This window comes from Colius striatus, chromosome 5 (assembly GCF_028858725.1).
Source record: "Colius striatus isolate bColStr4 chromosome 5, bColStr4.1.hap1, whole genome shotgun sequence".
Lineage (NCBI taxonomy): Eukaryota > Metazoa > Chordata > Aves > Coliiformes > Coliidae > Colius > Colius striatus.
In genome coordinates, this window is record NC_084763.1 from 49,766,545 (window position 1) to 49,793,101 (window position 26,557).

Below are 26,557 nucleotides of genomic sequence, written 5' to 3' on the forward strand. Positions count from 1 at the left end.
TTGAGAGGATCTTGCATGTTTCACATCATTCATATAAATTTAGTTAACATACAAAGAAAATCTTGAAAGAGACAAAGAAGTACATTTACTTAGTTTTGTGTTGGCTTCTGCTCCCCATGCAACAAGTTCTTATCTTATCTTAGGGAAACAAAGTCATTCAGCATCCTCCACACCAAATGGCCAAACATAAGACAAGAGACAGCTTCTACACGTTTCAATTGATTCAGCCTTTATAAAATGCAACATAACAATTTCACTTAAGGGAAAAGAAAACTACAAGTACCTTGTGTAGACAGTTGTGCAGCTTGAGAAATCAGGGAAGTGATATTGAAAGCAGATGGTCCAGCAGTAAGAATTTTATGGAGTATAGACTGCAGAGAGGCTTGTGTCACAGCTGCTGTTAGAACTAAAAACAAACACTCTGTTTTACTGACAATTCTAGAACATCACTTTAAACTGTTCAAATGGGCCAAACACTATTTTTCAGTGACTCAAATTCAAGACATACACACACACACAAAAAAATCTTTTATAAAGTAACTCTTCAGCTTGGCCTTACAGATCAATAATACTTATTGTAAAAATAGAAGATTTGATCAGTTTGTTATTGTAGTAATCAAAATACGTGGGAGGGTTTTTTTAAAATATTTTTGTTTTGAAGTATAACTCGCTAAAAGAGAAGACAGGACAAGACTTCCTGCTCCAAGGAAAAAAAGAGAACATGTTTCAAGTTAAAAATCCAGATCCTCAAGTGTTTCCTCTTTAAAAGCCAATCAAAAAAAAAAAAACCACAAAACCCAAGCACACAAAGTCCCCTAAACCACAACACTTACTTGTACTGGGTCTAGCTGTCCCACCCCCTTCTCCTCAGGTAAAAAAATTAAACAACTTTCAATCAACTGTTTTAAAACTGCAGTACATAGAAGAGCATCCTATGGTACGAGCCAATGAGACCCAGCTTCTCTAATCTTTTCAAAAAGATGTACAGGCTTGGTGGGATACTTTCTGAACACACCTTACCCATGCACAAGTCTGAACAAACTGACTCACCAGCACAGAGTAACTCTGCATCATATGCACAGTAAGGGCAGTCCTGCTGTATGATGGTACTTTGCCCATGTGGACCTGACAGGCAGGCCCTCCTGTCATCAGAACAATACTAAACACATTCTTGTTCCAAGACAGAACAGATGCTGATCAGATATGGCAAGAAAATGACTAGGAACTTAAATCAGCAGCAAAGTACTACAACTGTACTCTTGATTGGACTTTTCATTTTTTTAACATAACCGGTCATGATACTCCTACTTTTTCAGTCCAACCCAGTGCACTACAGTTTTGAAAGTTTCTCCCTGCACAGCAAAAAACAGTAACATACCCACCTACTAGTACTGAATGAAGCCATAATATTTGGTGATGAAAAGGAAGTAAATAGACAACTTTTTCCTTATTAATAACCAAAACATACATAATAGCAAATTTTTAAGTAAAATCTTACTAATTTGACTTTCATGGGTTTGCACCTTCAAAAAGTTAAAGATCATTAATTCCAGGCACTATGTATGTTTTACTTCCTATTTAAGTCTATGACTAGTGCACAAGAAGTTTAAAGGAACAAACAAAAAACAACCCCACACCACTTTGATCAGTAACCTGCCACAGGCAGACACCACATTACATTAAAAAGACCACATCAACTCTACCTTTTCCTGCAGCAAAAGGCACTATAGCTAGTTCTAAGCGTTCTTCTAATAAACTAAGCCAGTTTGACAAAAATGTAAGGGATACATTGATTACATGGGCAAAATGTAACTTGCTAGCAAAACTGCTGATACGCTATCTTCATTCAGAGAGGCTAAAGAAAAAAAGTTGACTGGCAATGACACTTAAGAGTCCCTAGAAGTTTCAGTATTTGCAAACACACATTATTAGGACAGCAGCAAAAAGGACAGAAAACAATGAACACTGCATGAAACAAAGGAACAAAAAGCTCTGACTAAATTTTGTGCAACAGATGAATGCTGATACAGCGATTAAGTCAGCAGGCTCAATTAGACTACTCACATACATCAGCATTCATTTGCTTAACAACCTTAAACATTACTTGTCTAATACAAAAAGGTTTAACAGAAAAAAACAAATAAACAATCCCCGCTTTATCTAGGGGTTCCTTTATTCACTTTTAATGTAAGCTTTACGTTTACTACAGCTGTGTAATTAGTATTACACTCACTTCTGTAAATAGGAGATGACATCAACTTGAAAGAATCCTTACCTTCATTGATTTTGGATATATCTACGCTAGAATTATTAAGCTGCAAAGTGGCTTGCAGAGCAGGCAGCAACTGTCGAAGGAGATTTGGGTCCTGAAGTAACGGAGGAATTGGTGATTGTGGGACAGGTGAGACAGGAACTGTAGGAGCAGATGAAGCAGGTGCAGAAGTTGGATTCAGTCCAGAAGCAGAAGATGTAGAAGGAGTTGTGCAAGAATGGGATACAGACTTGTCCACAGATGCAGACTCTGAACAGAAGATAGACAATCATTTTCATTTTCCCCCAATACAACCCAACAACTTCTCAGTAGTATAATATTAAATTCACAAGATTAAATACTTAACTATCATTACAAGAAAAAATCCACACACATGAATATAAGAAAAACTGAAGATCTTGGTATGTAGTATAATTTATGTTATTGAACCTAATATTTATTAGGAACACATAAACACACACAAATGCTTCTACTTCGAGATACTGGAGTGAAAGCTGCCAGCACTATAAAGGGGAATTTCTCCCCTCCCTTACTTTTAAAGCAAACATGGGTCATACATTTTTTAGTGGAAACTGGTTTTTTTTCCTTTCTTGTGCTCACATATACTCACATTCTATGTTTTTACTCATGATTCCAATCCTTCTTTGGGAAATACACTATAAACAAAAACCTCACAGTCCATGGGCTTTACAGAGAGGCTAATACATCAAATTTAAGGAGAGACTATAAGCAATACTTTATTTATTCAGAGACTAGACTACAACAAGCTACGAAATAAAGACCAAGTCTATCATACACAACTCAGCTACATTACTCAGGATTCACAGACAGGATAGTGTTGTACTAGAAGTGTTAGACAAGAGCTGTTTACATCTCCACAGCAGAGTAGAGAAAAAGATCTAAAAATCTATCTGCCCATAATTAATGTCAAACTTGTCAGCTTCTCCTGAAGCATCAAAGCCTGTATCTTTTATGTTATTGATCTGATTTTGGCAAATATCAACAGAAATGCTTAGTACCTAAATTCAATTATACTGTAGAGAAATTTGTTCTAATTAATGTGAGTTATTCAATTTATTTTAAATTTGTCTTCCAGTTAACATAAATGTTTCTCCTCCATTCCAATACTCTGAGAAATTCCTGCACTGGAACTATTTCCATTTACTAGAGGTGTACCATCAGTCACTGCAAATATCCTCCAAGAAGCCTTGACCATCATATTTCACTTTTAGCTTCCCCTTCTCTCACCTCAATTTAAAGCATCAGAGATATCTGCCCCAAAATCAGCCAAGTCTAATGCCTCTATAGCACCAAAGAGACTGGACAAAAGAGTGGAAAGACAGATATGGATCCAAGATCTCACGCAGGGTACTTGCCCATGATATTTACAACCTGAATTTTAAACCCACCTCAAACTGGGCAAAGAACGTAAATCTGGATAGTCCACATTTCAGGTAAAAATCCAAACGAAAGCTAAAATAACTGTCTGGGAATTTTTTTTACTCTAAAAAGTGTGGGTTTTTTTCCCCTTGGGAGACATGGTCACAGTAAGAGGTGGCTGACTTTTAGCAAAGAACAAAAATGAAACAGTTCTGGTTTGTTTTACAAGAATAAAGTGTTAGAAAATATCTAGAAGCTTTTTTTTTTTCCTGACAGCCTTAATCACAATCTTTGACTAATTTGGAGAAGAACTCTAACATTTAAATAATTTTTAACATTTATATCAATACATAAATCAAATTATATTAGCAATCTCAGTGAAAAGAAAGACTTCTGCTTCCAGGCACTTACAATAGAAAGAGATCATAATGGATCATATATACTCCCAAAAATAGTTTCCAGCTAAGTAGCTGACAAATCTAAGCCAGAATACTCAAGAATACAAGTCTGACACCTTGCCAGGATGCCACAGCCAGGGCACACAGACTTATTTTGATGTTTCAGGAAAAATTAACAGAAAAAGGCAACCTTATCTCATTACAGGTTGCTCAGGACAAGGGGTTGTCTGTCAATGTATCTGTAAAGGGATCTGGTCATTTGGCCAGAAGCTTTCATAAAAACTCCCAACTGTTATACACACTAAAGACAAAAAATAGCAGTTACTAAATTTTTATTTGCTTTTCAGTAACATGGGACCAGGCCAGCTGATTAGGTTTTAGTTCCCCTTAAAACAGTGAGTCATTAGTAAAAGTCTTTGTTATAGAAGTATATACAAAAGTATATAAGTACATATCTTTTATATATATATACACATATATATACACAAAAACTTATGTGTTCAAAGTGAACTTATTGAGACAACTGCAAGTCAAGACACAACAAACAAACAAGAATCTTATATTTAACAAAATCTCATAAGATTTAAACTGAATTAATGATCTGTCCTAGTCCAAATAAGGACAGTGACATACATTGACAAGCAACAGCAAGTGAATTAAGCACAAGGAATCATGTTAGTATTTATATGTGCAAATCTAATATGCAAGTGTTTTGAATACCTTAGGAAAAAATCACAACCAATCAACCAAAAGAGACTCAACAAACCATCCTAATTTAAAAACAAACAGAAGAGAAAATATATACAAAGCAACAGCCAGCAACTGTTTCAGTGTATGTTTTGCTACAAAGTTTACTTTCTCAATATTTCAACATGGGTTCCCAGTTTCTAAAACATTTACTAGGACTTAAAAAAATGCTTAGAATTACAGTCTTGTAATTCTTAAATGCACTCGAAACCTCAAACACAGTACAGTCAAAATGAACAAAGAATATATAGTTATAAATATTAATGAGATTCCCCCCTCAGTCTTCTCCAGACTAAACAGCCCCAGTTCCCGCAGCCTTTCCTCAGAAGGAAGATGCTCCAGTCCCCTGATCATCTTGGTGGCCATGCACTGGACTCTCTCCAGCAGTTCCCTGTCCCTCTTGAGCTGGAGAGCCCAGAACTGGACACAGGACTCCAGATGAGGCCTCACCAGGGCAGAGTAGAGAGGAAGGAAAATCTCCCTTGACCTGCTGGCCACACTGTTCTTGAAACATCCCAGGCTGCCATTGGCCTTCTTGGCCACAAGGGCACATTGCTGGCTCATGGTTAGTTTATTGCCAACCAGCACTCCCAGGTCTCTCTCCACAGAGCTGCTCTCCAGCAGGTCAATCCCCAGTCAGAGCAGGGTTGGACTAGATCTCTAAAGGTCCCTTCCAACCCCTACCATTCTATCATACTAGGAAAAGTAAAATACCTCTGCAAATAAGTCCCTTAGTTTTTACAGCTCTGATACGATGGTCTCTACACCCAGGCCAACATAAGTTCATATTTATTAATAAGCTAACTACGGTATCATTATAAAGCCAGCCTTTTGATTAGACGGTAGTAATTCATCAACCTAATCTGAACCATTAATGCTTCAATAAAACCAATTTAGAACCTACACCTGAAATTTTACAAACAAAACCCAAAAATTTGGTCTGTGTCTAACAGAAAAAAATATTCCTAAGGAGAACAACTACACTGCAAGGTCTGCAAAAGTCACACTATGATCGAAGCTGCCTGTTAACCAACAGGGCACCTCTGCAACCTCTTCATTAGCAACACCAATTTCCATACAACTGCTATGCAAATGCCTCTTCAATCTTACATAAAATTTCAGCTCTTGTCATGAAAACACAAAGGAAAACTTTTAAAAACAAATACTTTTTTAAAAAATTAAAAGTAATTAAACCCAGAGGCAGAGCATGGCCTGCTGTGATCTTTCAAAGGGTTGAAAACTGTTAAATCTATGGTTTGGCTCTTCTGAATAAATTAAAAAATGACAGTATTTTTTTTACACTTTTTTTTGGTGGCTTTAAAAAAACTGAATTTGCACCAACCTTTCCATAAGGTAAGCATATTAAAGTTTCCACTTCTGCAGCTTCTAAGAAAACTTCTAAAACAATCCATTCACTTTGTTGTGACAGTATGAAGGTACAGTATGCTTTCTGACAATCATATAAACAAGCTAATTAGATGCAGCCTACATACAGTCTACATATAGAACTACAATATAGAACAAAACAAACATTCTAGACTGTCAAATTTAATAATCACATGGGGGAAAAAAAATGAGCGTGAAATAATAAAAGGAAAACAAATCAATCAGACGGCAAATAAAACCAACTAGATGTGGAGATTAATTTAATGTGAAGAATTATTTTTATATTTAAATGAAACATTAAAACCCCTTTTTATAATGTAAATATCTTTTGAAGACCATATTGATTAGTAAGTTCCTGGACACGTTCCTATGCGACCTGGTCTAGGTGAATCTGCTTCTGCTGGGGGGCTGGACTAGATGATCTCTAAAGGTTCCTTCCAACCCTTACCATTCTATGATTCTACGATTCTAAAACGTTCTATTCATAACCTACTCTGTTGGAGTGTGATCTGCAATCATACCTTATGAACAAAAAGAAGCCAAAGTTACCAGGCAGTTTTTTCTATGACAAGAGCATTATGGCAAAGGTGATGCTGTTGCAAATTGCACAAAGAGGTATTTGAACTGAAATGAACTGGAGACTATTGCTTGCCCTAGGAACAGCCTATCAGGTCAGAATGGAAACATTGCACTGGGTATTTCCAAGTGGTGCAGATTTTTTAATAGCAAGGCCAAGTAATCCTTTCTGAAAAAACACTGAAGATCACTTTCAGTAGTTGTGCAACAATAGTCTTCAATTACAACCTAGGGTTTGAAGCAATAGATTAAAATGCTGCTGAATATTGCTGTTACCAATCTCTGCCCCCATGACAAGGACCTTTGCTCCTAAGCAAGCAGCTGATCCACTAGTGCATTTCGTTCTGAAAGGCAATTCTCAGCCTGGTATGTTACAGTTTAAAAAATAGTTACTCAGATTCAGTTTAACGCAAAGGGTGAAAAACCAGATCTTTGGACTGTTCAGCTCCTTGTTTCAGTGATGAGCTTGACAACAACACTGCTGCATCTCTCTTACGCCTCAGTCCCCCCGTTCTGTCTGCTAGATTCCTTTAAGTCTTTAAGCCTGTTCCTAGTACTTGATCACTGCTTTTTTGTCCAGGGTGTTCCAAGTTTATCAGGCATATTAATGTGACAGAGAAGTGAGTGGGGAGAAAAGAAACAAAAAGAGGAAATGCACTTTTTGTGCAGTATCTTCCCTCAGAGTTCTCTTTCTGACAACTAACATGTCAACACTCCCTATACAAGTAGCTTTAAGATACTGCTATATATAGCTTGCTCTTATTCTGCTGCATATATAGACAATGGATTTATTTATTTCTACAAAGATTTTTCTAATGACATGGAAATTACCTTCTACCATTGACTTGGTATTTCTCAAACTATCAGTGTGATTCTTGGAGAGTTCCAATAGCTTTTACTACTGACATAACTTTTTAACGCCATTAAAAAGAAAACCAAAATGCATTCAAAGTCCTTCCAATTCAACACCACTATACCACCCCATTACTCTGGTGTGTGCTTGAGCTGTACTTTTGCTCTCTAGCAACAGCCTTGCATGTGTGCTCTTCCAGTGTGCTCTCCGTGGGAGGAAAATTGTATTGCAAAATTCTCAGAAATTCAATGCCATATTGCCCCACAAACCTCACCTCTGCTATACTGATTAAACAACTACCAACTGCAACTGTTGAACTGATGATGATGAAGAACCATAACACATTCATCTACGCTACCTTCCTTCAAGGTATAGTCCGCCAACTAAGTTACCTGAACAGTGACAGTCACATTTACCTTTCTTAAACAGTTCAGTTTTAATCTACTACAGACCTTAAGCCATAATCAAATTTTGTAAACATTTGGTCAAATGAAACTGTGGCAACAAGAACTGGGTTTTCAAATTATCTGAAATACAGAAAAAAATCTCTTATTTTTCTCATTTGTCTTACTCCAGTCTGAAACCTGAATTTTCCTATTTTATCTCTGGTGACAAAACAAATATTAACAGCAATACTCAGCAAAGAAGTATAAGCTATTGGAAATAACATGTAACAGTCTTGCTAGTGTAATTGTTTTTTCTCACCACTGTAGGAATTAATATACTTAAAACTGCAAAACTCAGCCAAAGAAGATGCAACAATACCAGGGGCAATGTTAACAACTGACTGCTAAAAGCTAGTAAATGTTGCAAGTAAGAAAGCCACAGGATAAGAAAAGTATGAGGAAGAAGCTCTGCTGCCACTGACTAACCTCTTTAACCTGTCAGCAGCAGAGTCTCAACCCACTCAGCACTGCACTGGCCAGCTTTATGAGTTTTGTCAGAAAAAGTTTAGAGTATTGCTGTACTAGAAACAGAAGTGCTGCCTGATGGGACTTGGAGGGAAGGTGTGAGAAGAAGTATCCTACAGACAGACACACTGTTAAGATCCAGACAATACAACATTTCATCGGGTAACTGAATCAGAAATAGGAAAATGTGATGTGCCCTACAGATAAAGCAGCCAAAAAGTAGGAAAAACAACCCCACACTTTACCTGCATAAAGCACTCACAGTGAGCACAAACAGAAGCAGCAGATTCTGACTGGAACATTCAAATCAAAGGGTAGAGGTCAAATAGTTCCCCAGGAACTCTCCACTACTGCCAGCCATTGAGGGCAGAGGACTACTGCTAACAGCTGAGCTATAGTTCAGCCAGTGATTTTATTCAATCTCCTTGTGGGACTACAACATACCCCTGCAGCAAAAGAGATTGAGCTGAAAAAAGTGGTGGCGTTGGTTTTTTGTGGTTTGTTGCTGTTTTATTGTTCGCAACTATTACTGTATTAAAAAAAATACACACTAAGAACAGAATTATTCAAACAGTGGTACATATATGCTGACAAGAGACTGCCAGCAACACATTGACAAGAAGCAGGAACTCATTTAGGCAAGGACTACTGCACATACTAGTCAGTCATTTGGACCAAGTTATTTTTATAAGCAAAAAACACAGCTTTACCTCTTTTTAGAAAAAGAGAGGGAGAGCACAGCTAGCAAACAGAAAAAGATCAAAGGCTGTTTGCTTTACTAGTGTAAAAATAAACCTCTCAAACTATTTTCCAATTTTACAAAGATACTTTCAGAAGACTGTTTGAACTGTCTTAGGACTACTTTTTTTTGGTCATTTTGACTAACTGCTACAAACACATACCTTTTAAACACTGCATATGGATAGTACTACAGGTTCAGTAACCTCTAGGAAAATGAGTGCTAGAAGCAAACTATCCAAAAATATGCCAATGTAGAGCACTGCTTCTTCTCTTCTTTTAATTAAATATGTAAAATGCTACAGAAATTATACTGGTCAAATCTCTTGTTAAACAACAAAAAAAGGTATGTTCATCACACACAAAACCAGAAAAAGGCAAGACTGTTCAAAATACTCTTTGAATGATCTCTTACCACAATGTATGCTGCACTGAATTTCTCTATTTCTTGAAGAACAGAGGTTTTCAAGCAAGGTGTGAGAACTCACATTTTCTTGAATAAGTACTATAAACCTAACACTCATCTATTCTTACTCTTCAATTACTTACTAGCTTCCTGTAATCCATCCTGAAGATCAAGAAATAGTATATTTGCTCACAATGAAGTGTTGAGAAATATCAACAAGGCAAGAGTATTGCAGAGAATCTACCACTTAACTCACAGAAACTTAAAAAAAAAAAGGGTATAGGAATACAGAAATTAAGTATTTAATATGGAACCACCCATGGTAACACTGATTCTAATGTAAGATTTAGAGTATCAGGACCACCCTGTGTGACCATTTTCACTATTCAAACTCAACTGTTGTCCCCAAATGAATGTCATATGCAAGGAATACTAGAACTCTATCCCAACATTTGTAGCAGCAGTAACAATGGGAAATTCCTTCAATTGCAAATAAGATTCAGTTGCTCAGCGTAAGTGAAAAACAACTAAGGCATTCAGTAAAGCAGAAAATACATCTAGTTTGAAATCTGATCACACATCAAATAGGAATCAAGTACATGACAGAATTGAGTAATAAAAAGGATTAAGTATATTTTAAAGATAGTAATGAAAATAGAGACCTAAAAAAGAAAGCACTTGACATGGATGTTTGCAGAGTCAGGTATAAAAGAGCATCAAATTGCAATCAAAAACATAGAGGCTAAACTGACACACGTGACAAGAGTATTCAATGTAAGAACTATGCATAAACTAGTGCACCTTACTTCTTGCTTTACTAGCTTGAACATAAAAAGAAGAAAACACAAAAAATATCCTCTCTAGTTCACAGTCAACGCTCACATACCAGGTCATGTAAAAAAAATAAAAATGCACAAAGTCTCACGAAAAACATTTTAAAAATTCTTTACATGCACAAGTTTATTACACTGCAGAAATTGCCACTGTATCATATTGTTTGGATATTGTGGATGGCCAATTGCACTTCTCTCTGTGTAAAAGAAGGAATTCTTTAAAAAAGAAAACTGGAAGGCAGGAAATGAAATGTAGAGTGTAAGACCAGTATCAGACCCAAGTCTGGTCTTCTTTTTAGCACTGCACTGTTCTTGTATATATCAATAGGGCAACAAGCCATCTTTCACAAAAGATTTCAGTGTCATACTAATTAAGCACAATTTACAATTAAAATCAGACTTGTTTATCAAAAACTACTTGTCCCCCTCCCAAAGTCCCCAAAATAGAATCTTCTTATATAATGTTATTTTTTAAGAACTTGACCCTACCAAACCATCACACTATCACTAATGACACACATCTCCATTCTCACAGTCTTCTTGAGTTCTTCTTCCTTAATAATGCAGTACATCCAATTAAAATATAAACTTTTGAAGGGTCACAAACAATATACAGTGAAGTCTTGATCTTCACTTGATGACTATGTATGTTTCTGGTACATATGACACAAATACAAACTTTCAGTAGATTTAGAACTGAAGATCCATTTATCACAAGACAGAGATTAAAACAAAAGAATGTAGAAAAGTGTTGCTTTCTGCAAGAATCACACTTCTATTTATTGACAAGTTTGACACTAGTATTCCAAACAGTAACAGCAATTCGTAAAATACAGTGGTCCAAAAATGGTGTAACTACAGCTATGTTAAGAACTCAAATAATGGCAAAGATCCAAAACAACATGAGGGAGGACAAAAATTAAAATATGTCCTACTAAAATACATCTTTCAAACTATCATTTGAAATTATAATTTGCAGAATAAACCAGTGAACAGTAATATTGCAGCATCAATTGGAAATTATAGAAGATACAACAAATGTGGTTTAAGGGGAAATAAACACATCAAAACAGTAGCCGGGCTTTAAGTACACACAGTCAACAAGAGAAATATCTTCAAATTCTAGAATTAACTTACTTTGAACAAGTAACACAAATGCAATGTATTATCTGAAATATTAGAAAGAATTTCATTAAGACATACCTTTTCTCTCTGTTTTCTGTGCAGGGATGGAAGATGTGGATGTAGGCAGTTTTGATAAAGTAGATGCTCCATTAGCATCAAAGGATTTCTTTGGCTGGTGATCAGATTGTAGAGAAAATGGACTAGGAGGAACAGTGCTTGGGGTAGCAGTTGGATGAACCACTGGTTTGATGGGATGCTGTACTGGAGTAGAACTACTGTGAGTCTCTGCTCTTGGCAGTCTGTAGTCTCTGTCATTGTGCCTGCTTGTCTGAGATAAAATATTCTGTGGGAGCATACTACTGGTGTCACTGGAATGCTTGTCTTCCACTTTTTTCAGGATTCCCCAGGTAACGTTGCATTAAGAAAAAAAGATTTCATTAGAAACTTGTCTGAGAATGTAGTGACGTTGATTAATACAGCTGCACATCAACAACTAAAGAAGTTCAAACAGCTCATGATCAAGAAAGTCTCAAGTAGATGAGCATCAAAAAAGGCAAAACTTAATTCTACTCACTGACAAAATTCTTTTTCTCTGACCTTTGCTTGATTTAGAGTTCCGGTTTAGCACTGTTTGGATGAAAGGCTGCTTTATAACCACTGTTACAGTCAAGTTAACTTTTGAAGTCTCCTAAAAAATCTAAATCAGAATCTATTATTTCCATCTTATCTTTAGCATTGAAGAGGTAATTCATGTCATCTTTCTTTTGCTCACTGAAAATCCTGAACATTGAGTATCATTTAATAGTTTCAAATTCTAGCCTTCAAAAAGCTCCACTCCAATTGAATATTACTACAACGAATTTACTTCCAGTTGAATCATTCAAGATAACTATATATTAAATGAGTAACTAATCTGCATTTGTCACATGATCATTGACTTTGTAACATGCGACACAGGGAACACACCAAGCAAATACAGAGTAATTATTTGTATTGATTTCTAGATTTTCATGTCATGAAACAAACAGCTACTGCGATATGCTACCTTTCTGTGATATACAGTATGTTTTAGCATATGCAGTGTGTTTCAGCATACACAAACAAAGCCCTTTGAATGTCTGCATTGTCAAGGTCCAAGCAAGGAGTGGGAGAGGATGGCTTTCTATTCAAACCATCCTGAGAACAATGCTACAAATTCACCTTAAGTACATCAGCATACAGAAAGAATCACACAGTACAACTATTTCCCAGAAAATTAAAATGCAAATTAAAGCTCAGGATCAGGAAAAAAAAGTTCAGGAAAGGCTTTGCTAAGAGTACTGGCATGGTAACTATGTTTTCAATAACATACACAAGTCTCTGAAAAGCATGATATAATAAGATATTAAATTAGCTTATTATTTTTGGACGTAAAAATAAGGTTTTAGAAGAGACTTCTGCATCTCTATTTTTAAGCTCAGAATATGACATTGACTGGTCTCTATGATGACAGCTCAACTACACTATAAACTGCGCAAGTTGTTTCAATAACTACGTATAAAGATAATTGAATTAGGCAGTAGAGGCTGCAAAAAGGATAAAGAGCATAAAAAGCAAGTGTTGTACTAGTAAAGGTTCAAAGTTCTATTAAGAAATGTCACTTGGAAGAGCTGCCTGTGCTATCTGCTTTAGCCATTTTATATAAAAAGGTAAGAAAAATAGCTAAGGACAGGGCTTTACAAGTTTGGAAAAGAAAACAGTAACACAACCAAGATATAGAATATATTACTGTAAAAAAAACCACGTACTTCCACTGGCAAACCCACTGGCAGCTGTCGCCTGCATCACCTCTCTTCTGTAATCCCTATCTTTCGGAAAACTGTTAACTGACATTTTGCTTGCTTCTTTTTGTCTCTGCTCTCTGAAGAAAAAGAAAACACAAATTAAGTAAGAACTTACATCACCTACAGCAGAACACTTTCTATGAGTGAAATTACATGAGATGAATGAAAATATCCTAAAAGACTGCCACTTCAGGTAGGGTAGGCAAACTCCAGCCAGGCTTCCTTACACCAGGGCTTGTCAAAGCCCCCAGTAAAGCACTAACATTAGGGAGGGGAACGAAAAATAAAAACTCTACCCAAAAAGAACAAACAAAAAACCCCACTATAAAACAAAAAACAATCCAAATCAACCATACTTCCTGCTCTGGACCATCAAGGGATAAAATAGGGTGCCAGAGGTCATGGTAATGGCAGAAGCACAGTAGACTTGGGCCACAATCTTTTATAGCAGTAATCTATTAGAGATGCTCAAATGCTGTTAAATGATCTTAAGAATATTCATTCTTTATATAGTGAAAATAGACAGATAGATATACCTTTCCAGCCACTCTTTTGGTTTTTCCCATTGTGAAACTTCTGTTCGGCAGTTGTAGTAGTATTTTTTGCCTGAAGAGCTGATGTGTTCAGACCAATCATCTGCAGAATCATAAGCCTTTAAAATACAAAGAGTGTTGGAGAAACACTACTTGAGAGTTTTAATATACAAATTTAAAAACTTCTACCATGTCTACTACATGACATCCCCACATGCATCCATATCACCACTTCCCATTTATACTATCTCTAAATGACTGTTTCATTTTGACAGCTTAAAGATATGGCCACTAAGCTACTGTTGCATTCTGCGATAGTATCCTCTGTCACAATTGCCATCAACTCAAACAAAACCTAACAGTATCTTTGATGGAATACAGTGATATCAATATTGATTACACTAGTTTATTGCACCTTAAAACTTCCTCAAAAATTACCATCTTTTCCAAATTTTTCTATAGCTTGCAAATCTATCTATTCTATGTCCAGTGCAACTTTTAACAAACATCAGGTACTAAAATTTGGATAATGAAGTGACTAAAATTCACAGTGTGTAATGCACCTTAAGAAAAATCATCCTGTCTTCTCTAGATTTACCAAAAAAAAAATTTATGGAAAAACTTTTCTATTTACTTCATTTAAATAATCTAGTATTTTAAAATTCAAGACAGGTACCTCAAAGCTCTAATGATTACCAATTAGAATAGTTTTACAAGGTGTAACTACAGCTGCGGTTTATAGAGTGTTTATAAAATAAAGACTGATGCTGGAAAACTCAATGAAGCAGTTAATGTGCATGTTGCCTGTTTTAGACAAAATGACAAATATACAGCACAGATGAATGAGGTGACACAGTGATGAATACCAATCACAAATACTCACTGCATCAGAAGTTTTGCTTGGATTATTGCTGGGATTAGAAGAATGTGAATTTGAACTATGAAGAGCACTGTGGTTATGTGAATTTTCCTGTGGAGAGTAACTGGTCCCTAAAGGAAGAAAAAAAAAAAAAAGACTGTTCACCAGGTCTGTTTTCAAAGAAATCAACCACCAGCATTCTGAGGAGGTGGAAAGGAAAAGATGAGGAAAGAGAAGGTAAACCATCCACAGGCTGGATCACAGCATAGTTCAGATGCCAAAGTATTTCAGGAGTCTTAACATGTGTTTTGTTTTCACATGGTGTGAAGCTCATTTTGTCTTTCTAGTTACGATAATGCAGTACATTCTTGCACTAGTATTACTCTCAAACTGTACTTCACTACAAACAAGCATCTTTTTTATTTTTTGACGGTTGAAGGAGCCCTAACATGTCAATTCAGAAACTGAGACATGTTCTCCCCACTAAGTCAGAAAGTTTAAATGAGCTTATCAACAGCCTACAGAGATACATAAAATCAGGGTTTAAGTTCACTGGCACAATGCCATTTTCATAATCCTTTTGAGATTACCTGTAACTAGTTCTAAGTAACTATTTCTGTTCATGTCTATAGATTAATTTTACTGTATCTCAGTCTCTGCAATATAAGTAATGATACCTAGAATACCAAAAGCCACATTTCTCAAATAGCCACCTGCTTCTGTCTCCCTACTAACTGCTTAAGGTAACTCGGTTTTCTAACTCACCGCAAAAACGCTTGAACACAAAAGAACAGTTGAGAAATGAGAAGGGAGATAATTCTCAACACCTTTTACCTGTACATCTGTACCTAAGCTCAAGTCACCAACTAGAACTAAACAGTTCTAATTACAATTAAACAAGGCCACCCATCAAACCCTTTGCAATCTTATTTTAAATATTCTGCTTTAAGACCTCTAATTCCTTGAAAATTTCTAAGCAACTAAAACCTCTTCAATTCTTCTTTATATTATTTCCTCTTTGTAAGCTTTAAATGTTCCCATATACCACACCAGAGTAAGAAAAATCATCTTCAGGGAAAAATCTAGATATTCCAAACACACTTTTTGTTCTGCTAAGAAGCTCCTAGATATCCAGGGATGCTACATTAGGTACCGCTAGTGTCACATACAGTATAGCAACCTAAATATGAAGTCAAAGTGCTTTGCAAGTGGCAAAGATTGTATCTTGCAGGCAATTCCAATAAAGAACAGTCCACTGATATTAGACTGATAGGTGGGAGTGAAGGGAGTCATTGAAACAAACATTTTTTAAGTCTTCTAGGAGCCCAACGCACAGAAGATGACTAAATGATATATCATGAAGCAGAATGGGAGAGATTATTATGCAAATGCCATCCTCTGAGCCCTCTGATTACACAAGCATTGACAAAATTACTACTTCAAACTTCTTCCCACCTCTAATCTTGCATGTTAGAAAAAATAATCCATCACAAAAGTAAAGAGGTACACCATGAGTAATCTGTTCAGTATCCTACAAAGCTTAAAGGCTGATCTGCACACACATGAGTTAACACAACTTGAATCACCAGTAGCTCTGAACCTTTTCCTATACTATTTTGGCTAAAACCATGTCATTCTCTTTACAAATCTGGGAGTTAGGAAAAAGTCTTTCCCTCAAATACAGCCTGACAAAAGCAAGACAACCAGTCCTACAGCAGGAGTATCATGCATGCTCAGAGCCAGGTGGAATGACTTCCCATGGGGTAACTTAAACTTGCCAAATAACATCACATGATGTACATGAGTAACAGCAAAAAAATTGTGCTTCTAGTGAATGTGACTGTACATGTTATGCCAGTTAGAAAATTACAGAATTTAGATTTGAATATATATATTTATAAAAACAGACACATTTAATTCCCCTAAATGTATGAAAGAACTCTATTATAATTACAAGACTGCACTACTCAGTCCCACCAACAGTCTTAATTATGGAGTTTTTTAGACACTGATGGTGGATATGGCTGTTTCATATTGTTGTCTTAATCATTCTGTTAATAGTCTTTAGTTATTTACTATACCCATACCAAACCCTACTGAGATAAAATTGTTGAAATGTCTTCATGTATTTATGTAGGTTGCCTAATGGAGACATATTAGTTCAATTCTACTATGCTTTTCCCTTTTTAAAGGAAAAAAACAAGACGAAAATCTACCAGATGGCTTAATTGAACAGTTTGATATTAATCACTTCAAAACTTAGAAAACATTAATGTAGTTAATTTACCGTAATGATTTGCCATGGATGCAGTAATGCTACAATTTGTTCAGCATACTTCAGACTTGGTTGTTGATTTTTAGTTACTGTAGTGGTCTAAATATACCATCACAGTGAATCTAATCTAACATGCATAATCTAAACATGAATAAAAGCCAATAAAATACATATCCAATCAATAAAATCCTTTAATGTCAGTTCTATCCAACCCATAAATAAACTCTTCAAACTCACTGAGCAGACTTTCATCTCCCACATGGTCTAACAGCTCAGAAGCATCCCCCCACCACTTCACACTGTTCCCTGCCACCCTGGTTCCCAGTACTGAGTCACAAAACACGTTGAAGCGAGTATCAGAGCGGCTGCAGCAGTCGCACCCACCTACAGCTGGCCCCGATAGCAGAAACGCCTACTGTGCACCAGTTTCTACAGGAGCCCCTGGGCCTCTCCACACCAAGTTGCAGTCCTCCTAGCAGACCTCTCAGGCTGCACACTCACAGGCTTGCCCTAAATCAAGTACCTTACCTGAGCTGGCTCCAGCTGCATCAAAACTGTTGGTGGCTGTTCCAGCACTACCAATTGCCGCTGGTTTGCCAGGACAAGCTATGCTTTTACAAGGGAGCAACCATAAATATTTACCTGATGGTGTCTAGGACAACTTCACAGTGTAATTAGAGGCACAGGTTCGCAACCATACCTCCATTCTGTTCTATGCATAATATTGGTACATTCCATCAATACTCAAGCTGAGAAAAGAATGAGCACAAGAAAGGGCTGCCAAACTGACGTTTACTATTGGGAAGCTTCCAAGACCAAAGTAGATGATGCTCCAGAAAAGAAGAGCTATAGCCACATACATCTGCCTAAATACTTAAAGATCTTAACACCAAAACTGAATCACCAAATTAACTACATACTAAAACCTTCATGCCTCAGTATAAAGCGGCACGTACTTGCATAGTAGTCACCTAGGAATTCTGACAACCCAGACAAGAGAGCACCAACAGCTAAGCTTGCCAGAGAAAGTTACTCAACAATTTTAAAAGGCCACCAAGTTAAAATGGTATGCAGAGAGCCACCAGCAAGTGGAGGTCTATCTCTAAAAGGAAAGAGGGTTTCCCTTACTTGTATGCTAGGCTTTTACCATTAGCAAAGCCTAACCCTGAGACATTTTAAATTGGCTGTGACTTTCAGTCAGCTCTGTCTCCCAGCTGCATGCCTGGCAAAGTAGATGATGAGAGCAGCATCACTAAGATTAATCCTAGATCCTAGAAACAGGTTTGTTAAGGTAGAAGGCATATAACTGTCCCTCGAGACATTCCCTTGTACCAATTCTCACCCTTTCCTATTTCAGTTAAAACCTACCTTGCTCATCCTACTTTCTTCAATAAGAGGGATAAATATATTTGGTTTTAAAATGCTTATTTGCATACCTTAAGATTTAGCAATCGCAAATATACATCTTTGATGCACCATAGAGAAATCCACATTGTGTTATAAATCCTTCAGTTCAGCTACAGAACTTCCCATGGAAAAGTTTACTGCAGCATCACTGTGACTTTCCTCATCTTATTCATTATTTTGGAAGCAGTTAAATCTGGAAAGAGTTATTCGTAGCTGGAAGATGGCCAAAAGGGTCACCAGCACTACACAAAACAGTAGTGGTGCAACTGTGTGAGCAAGCCTTCACTAACGCTATCTCTAGTGATGATGAGGTCACAGGACAGGTAAGAATCAAGGTTAATTATCCTAACTATCTTCAAGTCTTTGAAACGAAAACTACATCTTCCTCACTAATACATGAAAATCAGAGGAAAACAAAAAGCGTGGTTCTGGGAACTAATTAAAAAAACAGGCTGTGACTTAATGCCTATTACAGATTCTGCCACACCAAGACTTGGTCATTTTCGTAAGTAGCTTCCAGATCCAAACTACCGAATCCTAGACAGTCTTACCTGCAACAAGGCTTCAACACTATGATGGACGTATGGTGAAAGAAGAATATTCCACTTTCCAACACAGTTACCTTTCTCTAATAATTATCACATTTAACTAATGTCACTATTAATACCACTTCAACTTTGTGAAATTAATAAAAGTTAAAGTTTAGAGTTAGCTAAGAATCAAACTGCTATAGTAAAGCAACTGTTTTCTGTCTTCTCCCCTGCCATCTTTCAAGAACACACTAAAACTCTTTCCCAGAATCACAGAATGGTAGAGGTTGGAAGGGACCTCTAGAGATCACCAGTCCAATCCCTCTGCTCAAGCAAGTCCACCTAGATCAGGTCACACAGGAACGCATCCAGGCAGGTTTGAAAACCACCTGAGAATAATACTCAATAACCTCCCTGGGCAGCCTGTGCCAGGGCTCCCCCACCTGAACAGAAACAAAGTTTTTCCTTATATTTATAATGGAACTTTTTGTGTTCAGCTTTTGTCCATTGCCCCTTGTCCTATCATTGGACACCACAGAAAAAAAAGTACCACCCCATCCTCTTGACGTACATCTTCTAAATACTTATAAGTATTAATGAGATCCTTCCTCTGTCTCCTCCAGGCTGAACAGTCCAGATCCTGAAGCCCTTTCCTCATAAAGAAGATTAAATAATTATACTCCAGATGAGGTTTCATCAGGGCAGAAAAGAGAGGGGGGAGAACCTTCCTCAACCTGCTGGCCACACTCTTCTTGATGCATCCCAGGATTCCATTGGCCTTCTTGCCCACGAGGGCACATTGCTAGCTCATGGTTAGTTTATTATCAATCAGAACTTCCAGGTCTGTCTCTGCAGAGCAGCTCCCCAGTAGGTCACCCCCAATCTGTACTGGTGCATGGGGTTGTTGCTCCCCAGACGCAGGACTCTGCACTTGCCCTTGCTGAACCTCATGAGGTTCCTCTCGAGCTGGTCGAGATCCTGCTGAATGGCAGCACAGCCTCTGGTGAATTAGCCAGTCCTTCTAGTTTGGTGTCTTCAATGAACTTGCTGATCTCATCCTGGTTGTTGACGAAGACTTTGAGTAAGACTGGCCCCAGAGCAAATCCCTGTGGAACCCCACTGGCCACAGGCCTCCAACTCAGTTCTGTGCCACTGATCACCACCTTCTGGGCTCTATCATTAAGCCAGTTCTTGATCCACCTCACTGTTTACTCATTCAACCCACACTGCCCAAGCAGTGTCCTTTCTAAAAAAAAAAAAAAAAAAACCAAAAAAACGACAACTTTCATGTCTGTCTAGCAACCACAGACCTCATTAGTAACCAGCTAAAAGAAATTTTATTGCTGCTTGATGAGCAGAGTCAAATATAACATCACATATTCCATACCACCCTGGCATACAAGTGTCTTCAGCTAATTAAAATGATTTTTATCTCATAACATTATGCAAATCATAAATACAGAATCTCCGATTTAAAATGCACTAATAGAACAGAGACACATTAGAGTTCTCTTCAAAAGATAACCTATGAGAAAACAGTAAAAAAAATTATTCTTCTTCAAACAAACATTCACTGAAAAATGAGTTAAGTAAACAAATTCACACATCACTCTCATCCAAACGCCCACAACCAGGGCAGGAACCACAAAAATGTTCCCCGGCAATAATGAGTGCTAGAACTGGAACTCAAGATGCAGTCCTTCCCTCCACTCCCTCCTGAAGCAACAGGGATTCAGGATAGGCTCTGGGAGAAGAGTCTTTTCTGTGCCTAGAAAACAGGTATATGGGAAGAAATACTGGGCAGCAGAAAAGCAAGGAAGTTCATTTGGCTTGTTTCAACTCCATACATTCTGTTCTATGATGCCGTATTCTACCTCTTACCTAATATGCACTCAATTTCATTAACTAGAGGCAATATTAGAACTTGAACTTCCTCAACAGAGCAAATACTGGAGAAAACTTAATAGCAAGATAGTTTATGGCAGTGGTATTTTACGGGATAACTAATTAAGACTTGTTTAAACAGCGAAAATGACAGAAACTTATCTAGGATATGACTAAATTAAGATGTCTAAAGTGCATTTCAGCTGATATCTTTGTCACTTCAATACAAATTTTTGTGCAGAACACTTTTTGGAGTTTTTCATATGGGAGGAAAAAAGTAACACAATAGCAACACAATACTCAATGTCTCAGCAGTAACAGCCTGTCATGGCCGTTTTTATCTGCCACATGTAAAAATATTAAGAGAAAACACAAATTTTCTTTGCTGCATTTTTATGTGGCTTGCTGTATTGAAATAAAATATGGCTGCCTTCCACAGGCAACTAAAAGCATAAAAAATTGCATTTTTTCTAGCAGAGCGATTGCCTCAGAGAATACACCAACTGAGCAGTAACATTCTTCAGAAATTCATAACATACTAAGTTGAATGCACAGTTCTCCGCCAAAAGAGAAATCTAGCCTCTTCCCTGTACCACCCAACTGCCCAATTACATACTCATTATGCCCTCCAAAAGAAATATCTTATACCAGTCAACAAATATGAGCTTACAAAGCCTCATTTCCTCCCGTCCTCCTCTCCCACCAGATCTCCTGTTCAGGACAGCAAAGTTTGTGCTGTTTTGTAATGTTTGAGTCACAGGATAACTAGTCCAGCATGAAGGAGTTTTCATCTTTTTCTCCAAGCACACAAAATTTCACGGAAATTAGTCTTAAATGTTAGTATTAACAGGCCAAGAGTCCTGCATACATGGAGTGGGACAAATGACCAGTAAGAGATGAAAATTATACTGGAAGCATACAGTTTTCTTCATAATATAATTTTTCTTCTTAAAATGGTAGTAAAAAAATGGCACCTTAAAAAAGTAAAGCCAGGAGAGTAAACCAATGAAAATCAAGGACTCATATTGTTTTATCAATGAAATACTCAAAAAAATGCCAAGACATTACTGGCTATTAAAATTCAAAATATTAGTGTCCAATGTTATCTTACATGTAACAGCAGTCTCTTATTTTGCTGCTGTCTGCTTACATTTTTAATTACATCTGCCCAATTTATTGCAGAAACTGAACAAACAGTACAAATTGCTCTAGAAAGAAAACCAGTTATCTGCCTATCAAAATGGAAAGCAAGTGCAGTAATAAAATGTCTGACATTAAAATTCAAACTTCCGAGTTGTCAAGTAACAAGTCAGTGATTTACTACTCCAGCAGTTAACAGGTAAACTGGTTTCCTAGAGTTGTACTTCAGTATAAACACGTGTAACAGCTTGGGCTGTACTCACTGGTAGAACAGTAAACTTACTTTTGTCCAATCATACCCTCCTAGCTTGCTCCTTTCCTTGTCACAGCCATAAAACAATAACTGAATGTTTTGTTTTCTTACTCCCCTCAGCCCACCTCTCCATAGCTGTAAAAACTCACTTTTCCACTTACACAGAACTTTGAAAATGCTCAGGTTCATTGAAGAAAGACCATTGAATCCACTCAGTTTCTAGAAAATGTAATATTCAAATATCCTACATCATATCCTTCAAAAAAGCCCAAGGTATCAAACATGCATTTCCACTGCACTCCAGACAAATCCCTACCAATGTTGTTCTTCAAAGAAAACCAGCATTGTAGCAGTTTTCTTGATATGTCAACTATTAAAAATAAGGAGAAGGCTAGACAAAAAAAATTTGTCATCACCATAAAAAAATTTTCCTCCCCTTGACGTCAAGCTCACCTAATTTAAAAAAAAAAACAAAGAACAATATGTGAGCAACATTCTCAATACGGCTTAACATCTCTAAGGTATCTATTTTATTTGAGATCAATCAACCTTAGAAAGCCATCTAAGCAATTTTAGCCATGGAAAATATGAAAACATACCATGACAGTTGTATTTCCTAACTCTCTAGCTCATGGCCCCAGAAGATCTCAGTGCGACACATAAAACACAAATTCCCTGCTACAGCACCACTGATAACAGTCAATTTTAAAGTCTTCTAAATCTTGCAACACTTAACATTCTCACATTTGTATTAAGTGCACTGGGGCATTCCTTTAAAAAGAAACTATAGGTAATTGAGAATAAAGACAAACTCTGTTTTCACTCTTGACTGTGGTTCAGACAATACATCTCTTAACAATGTAAGTGCACACAAGAGATTATTCTGTTCTCAAGGAAAAGCTTAATACAGGAAAGAGCTTTTTTTACTTACAATGATTCCCAAAATGGCAAGCATTAAACGTACTGCCAGAATCCTTACCATAAACTAATAAGGGCATTAACACCAGCATGGATTGGAACAGCATTCGTGCAATAGACTAAACTTCCCCCTTCCAAACACAGCCCATCAATACACGACAAAATCCAAATGACGAGCCCTCCCATCAACAACGTACTGCAACGCTGTACTAAGAGATTTAAGTTTTGTAATGGAAGTCTCACAGCACTGTAATGGTTCACTGCCATTCCTCAGGCAATAATACTTCCACAATCCTGATCAACAACTCCGGAGTAAACAGAAGACTGTCCTCAGTTTATGCCTTGACTGGTTAAATACTTCCTCAAAAGATGATAACTCTGCTACATAAATACAGCAAAAAAAGGTGTGAACAAGATTTCAGGTTACGTCAAACAAAGCATATTAAGGTTTTTAAACTGAGCTGTAGTAGAAACTGACTTTATGGAGAAACACCTTATAATGTGCAGTGACCACAAATACAGAGAAATTGTTTGCTTTATACAGTTTTGTATTAGAAGTATATTCAGTGCATGTCATAAATATACATTCAATTTGTCAGATGCCCTGAATCTCTATTCCTGCCATCACTCATACATATTAAATGTCAATAGGTAATTTCAATTTAATAAGTTTTTCTCTCAAAACCTGAGAAAAAATAAGAGAAATCAAGACATGTCTGAAAAATATGCTAGTCATTTGTGGTATTTTTAAATTATTACCAATAGGCACACACTCAAAAGCTTTCTAAAAATTAGTCTTAAAGGTTATAAAAACTGGATAAAGAAATCCCTTAACAAAGGGGAGGACGGGGGAAGCATGTCACTGAAAAGTCAGAAAAGGTCCTGGAGGTGTTAACAGCTGGCTGAACACGAATCAGCAGTGTGCCCAGGTGGCCAAGGCCAATAGCATCCTGGCTTGTATAGTGTCACCAGCAGGACCAAGGAAGTGATTGTCCTGTACTTGGCACTGGTGAGACTGCACCTTGAATACTGCTTTCACTTTTGGGCCCCTCATTTAAAGAAAAACAGTGAGGTCCAAAGAGCTGGTGAAGGGTCTTAAGAAAAAGTCTGATGGGGAACGGCTGAGGGAGGTAGAGTTGTTTAGCCTGGAAAAGAGGAGGCTGAGGGGAGATCTTATTACTTTCTACAACTACTTCAGAAGAGACTGCAGTGAGGTAGAGGTTAGTCTTGTCTCCCAAGAAACAAGCAACAGGACAAATGGAATGGGCTCAAGCTGTGCAAGGGGAGGTTTAGAGTAGAGATTAGGAAGAACTTCTTCATTGAAAAGGTCAACATATGCTGGCACGGGCTGCCCATGGAGGTGGTGGAGTCACCATCCCCAGAGATATTTAAAAGATGTGTAGATGTGGTGCTGAAGGACACGGTTTAGTGATGGGCTTGGTAGTGTGAAGTAAGTGGTTGGACTCAATCTTAAAGGTCTTTTCCAATTAAAACCATTCAAAGATTCTATAATTTTTACTTTTCATTCAAGGAGCTCCCTAAAGAACATAAACCAAGTACACTGGAAGAAAAACTGGTATTTAACAACATACACCTCAGAGATGCAAGATGAAAAATGCTCAAGTGTATATATTTTCTAAAAACGGGGTATATTGCAGTGTTTTAACATTGCAAATAGCATAGTAATACTATTTCATAGTATTACTATTACTAATACTATTTCATAGTATTACTGATACACCATAAACTGATCATCTGTCATGGTTTGACATGACAGCCTTTTCTGGTAAGGGGGAAGGGGCTGTAAAGACGGCTCCTGTAAGAAGTTGCTCACAACTCTCCCCAGCTCTGAGCCAGACCCACTTCTGGGGCTGAGCCAATTAGACGCCTCCACGATCACTTTTTAAGAAGAAATCTGAAGGGGAGGTTTCCTCCTCCATCTTCTTCCTTCTTCTGCCCCTTCTTCTTCTTCTGGCTGGTGGTGGTGCAAGGAGTAGGAACAGTGAGAGAAAACCACGCGGACTCCAAGGTCAGTGATGAAAGAGAGAAGGAGGTGTGCTGGAGCAGAGACTCCCCTGCATTCTATGGAGAGAACTGGTGAAGCTGAGATTTATTTTCATTTCTTTAAAGACCCCGCATCGGTGGTAGAGACTCATTTTGATAATGAGCCCGCATCAGGGGCAGAAACTCATTTTGTTAAAGCTGCCCCTGGACCAGGGGCAGTGACTATGGCTGGAGGAGGCCGTGTCCCGAGGAAGGGACCCAATATCCACAGCTGTAACTGTGGGGAGGAACCCATGACAAAGCAGCTCATTAAACTTATGCCCAGAAGAGGCCTTGTCCCGAGAGAGGGACTCTGTAACTGCAACCGTGGTGAAGAATCCACGCCAGAGATATTCACCAAGGACTGTGTCCCACGTGAGGGAACCTGTATCGGCAGAAGCCGCAGCTGCTGGGAACAACCCACAGAGAAGTTCGTTAAGAACTTTGTCCTGGGGGAGGGACCCCATGTTGGAGCAGGGGAAGAATGCAAGGAGTCGTCCTCATCTGAGAAGACAGAAGTGGCAGAGCCCATCTGTGAGAGACTGACCACATTCCCCATTCCCTGCCCCCCTGAGCCGTTGAGTGGGGAGGAGGCACGGATACCGGGAGCAGAGAGCTGGGCCCGGGAAGAAAGGAGGGATGGAGGAGGGAGATCTTAAAGTGTTGGTTGTAATTTTCTCATCATCCTACTCCCTTTTTGCTTTCATTCCGTTCTGTTTCTTGTAGAATAAACTTTCCTACTTTCCTAAGTCGAGTACTGGAGTCTGTTTTGCCCAGAACCCTTAAGTGGCAGCGAGCCCTCCCTGCCCTTGTCTTAATCCACAACAGCCTTGCTTATCTTTTTACTCCCATTTTGCTGGGTCCTCCGCCATCCTAACGAGGGTGGGGGTGAATGGGGGCACCGAGCGAGAGACTGTCGTCGTGCTACTGTGCTAACTGGGCCAAAGCACGACATCATCACTGACAGAAGTCTGAATGAAGTCAGACATCATGCAAAACAATTTCTTCTTAGAAAGGAGGAAAACAAAAAAAGCAGCCAGAACACATCTCTGAGACCATGCCTTTTTCTGTTTATCAACACCACCAAATTAGTACTCCACTCGGAAGCTCCAAGCAATTAAGCAAGGTATGACAATATAATCTCCCTTACAAAATGCTCTGAGCAAAAATAAGATTAAAGAACAGGGCCATGCTGTTTAACAACTCTCAATTTTCTTTTAATGGTTTGAGGATACTTTCTTAGAGAAAAGAAACTTTGAACAGAAGA

The 26,557-nt window shown here is 37.8% G+C and overlaps 1 protein-coding gene across 2 annotated transcripts in view; it reads right to left on the reverse strand.

Moving 5' to 3' along the window:
* Positions 1 to 26,557, reverse strand: part of WAC (WW domain containing adaptor with coiled-coil) — a 61,160-nt gene that overhangs the window by 17,958 nt on the left and 16,645 nt on the right. For both annotated transcript variants that reach the window (XM_061996130.1, XM_061996129.1), the window contains exons 4-9: positions 14,865 to 14,971; positions 13,985 to 14,100; positions 13,413 to 13,525; positions 11,704 to 12,012; positions 2,276 to 2,521; positions 284 to 406 (exon numbers count right to left, since the gene is read on the reverse strand). In XM_061996130.1, the coding sequence (XP_061852114.1) occupies positions 284 to 406; positions 2,276 to 2,521; positions 11,704 to 12,012; positions 13,413 to 13,525; positions 13,985 to 14,100; positions 14,865 to 14,971 (1,014 nt within the window). The remainder of the gene's footprint in view (positions 1 to 283; positions 407 to 2,275; positions 2,522 to 11,703; positions 12,013 to 13,412; positions 13,526 to 13,984; positions 14,101 to 14,864; positions 14,972 to 26,557) is intronic.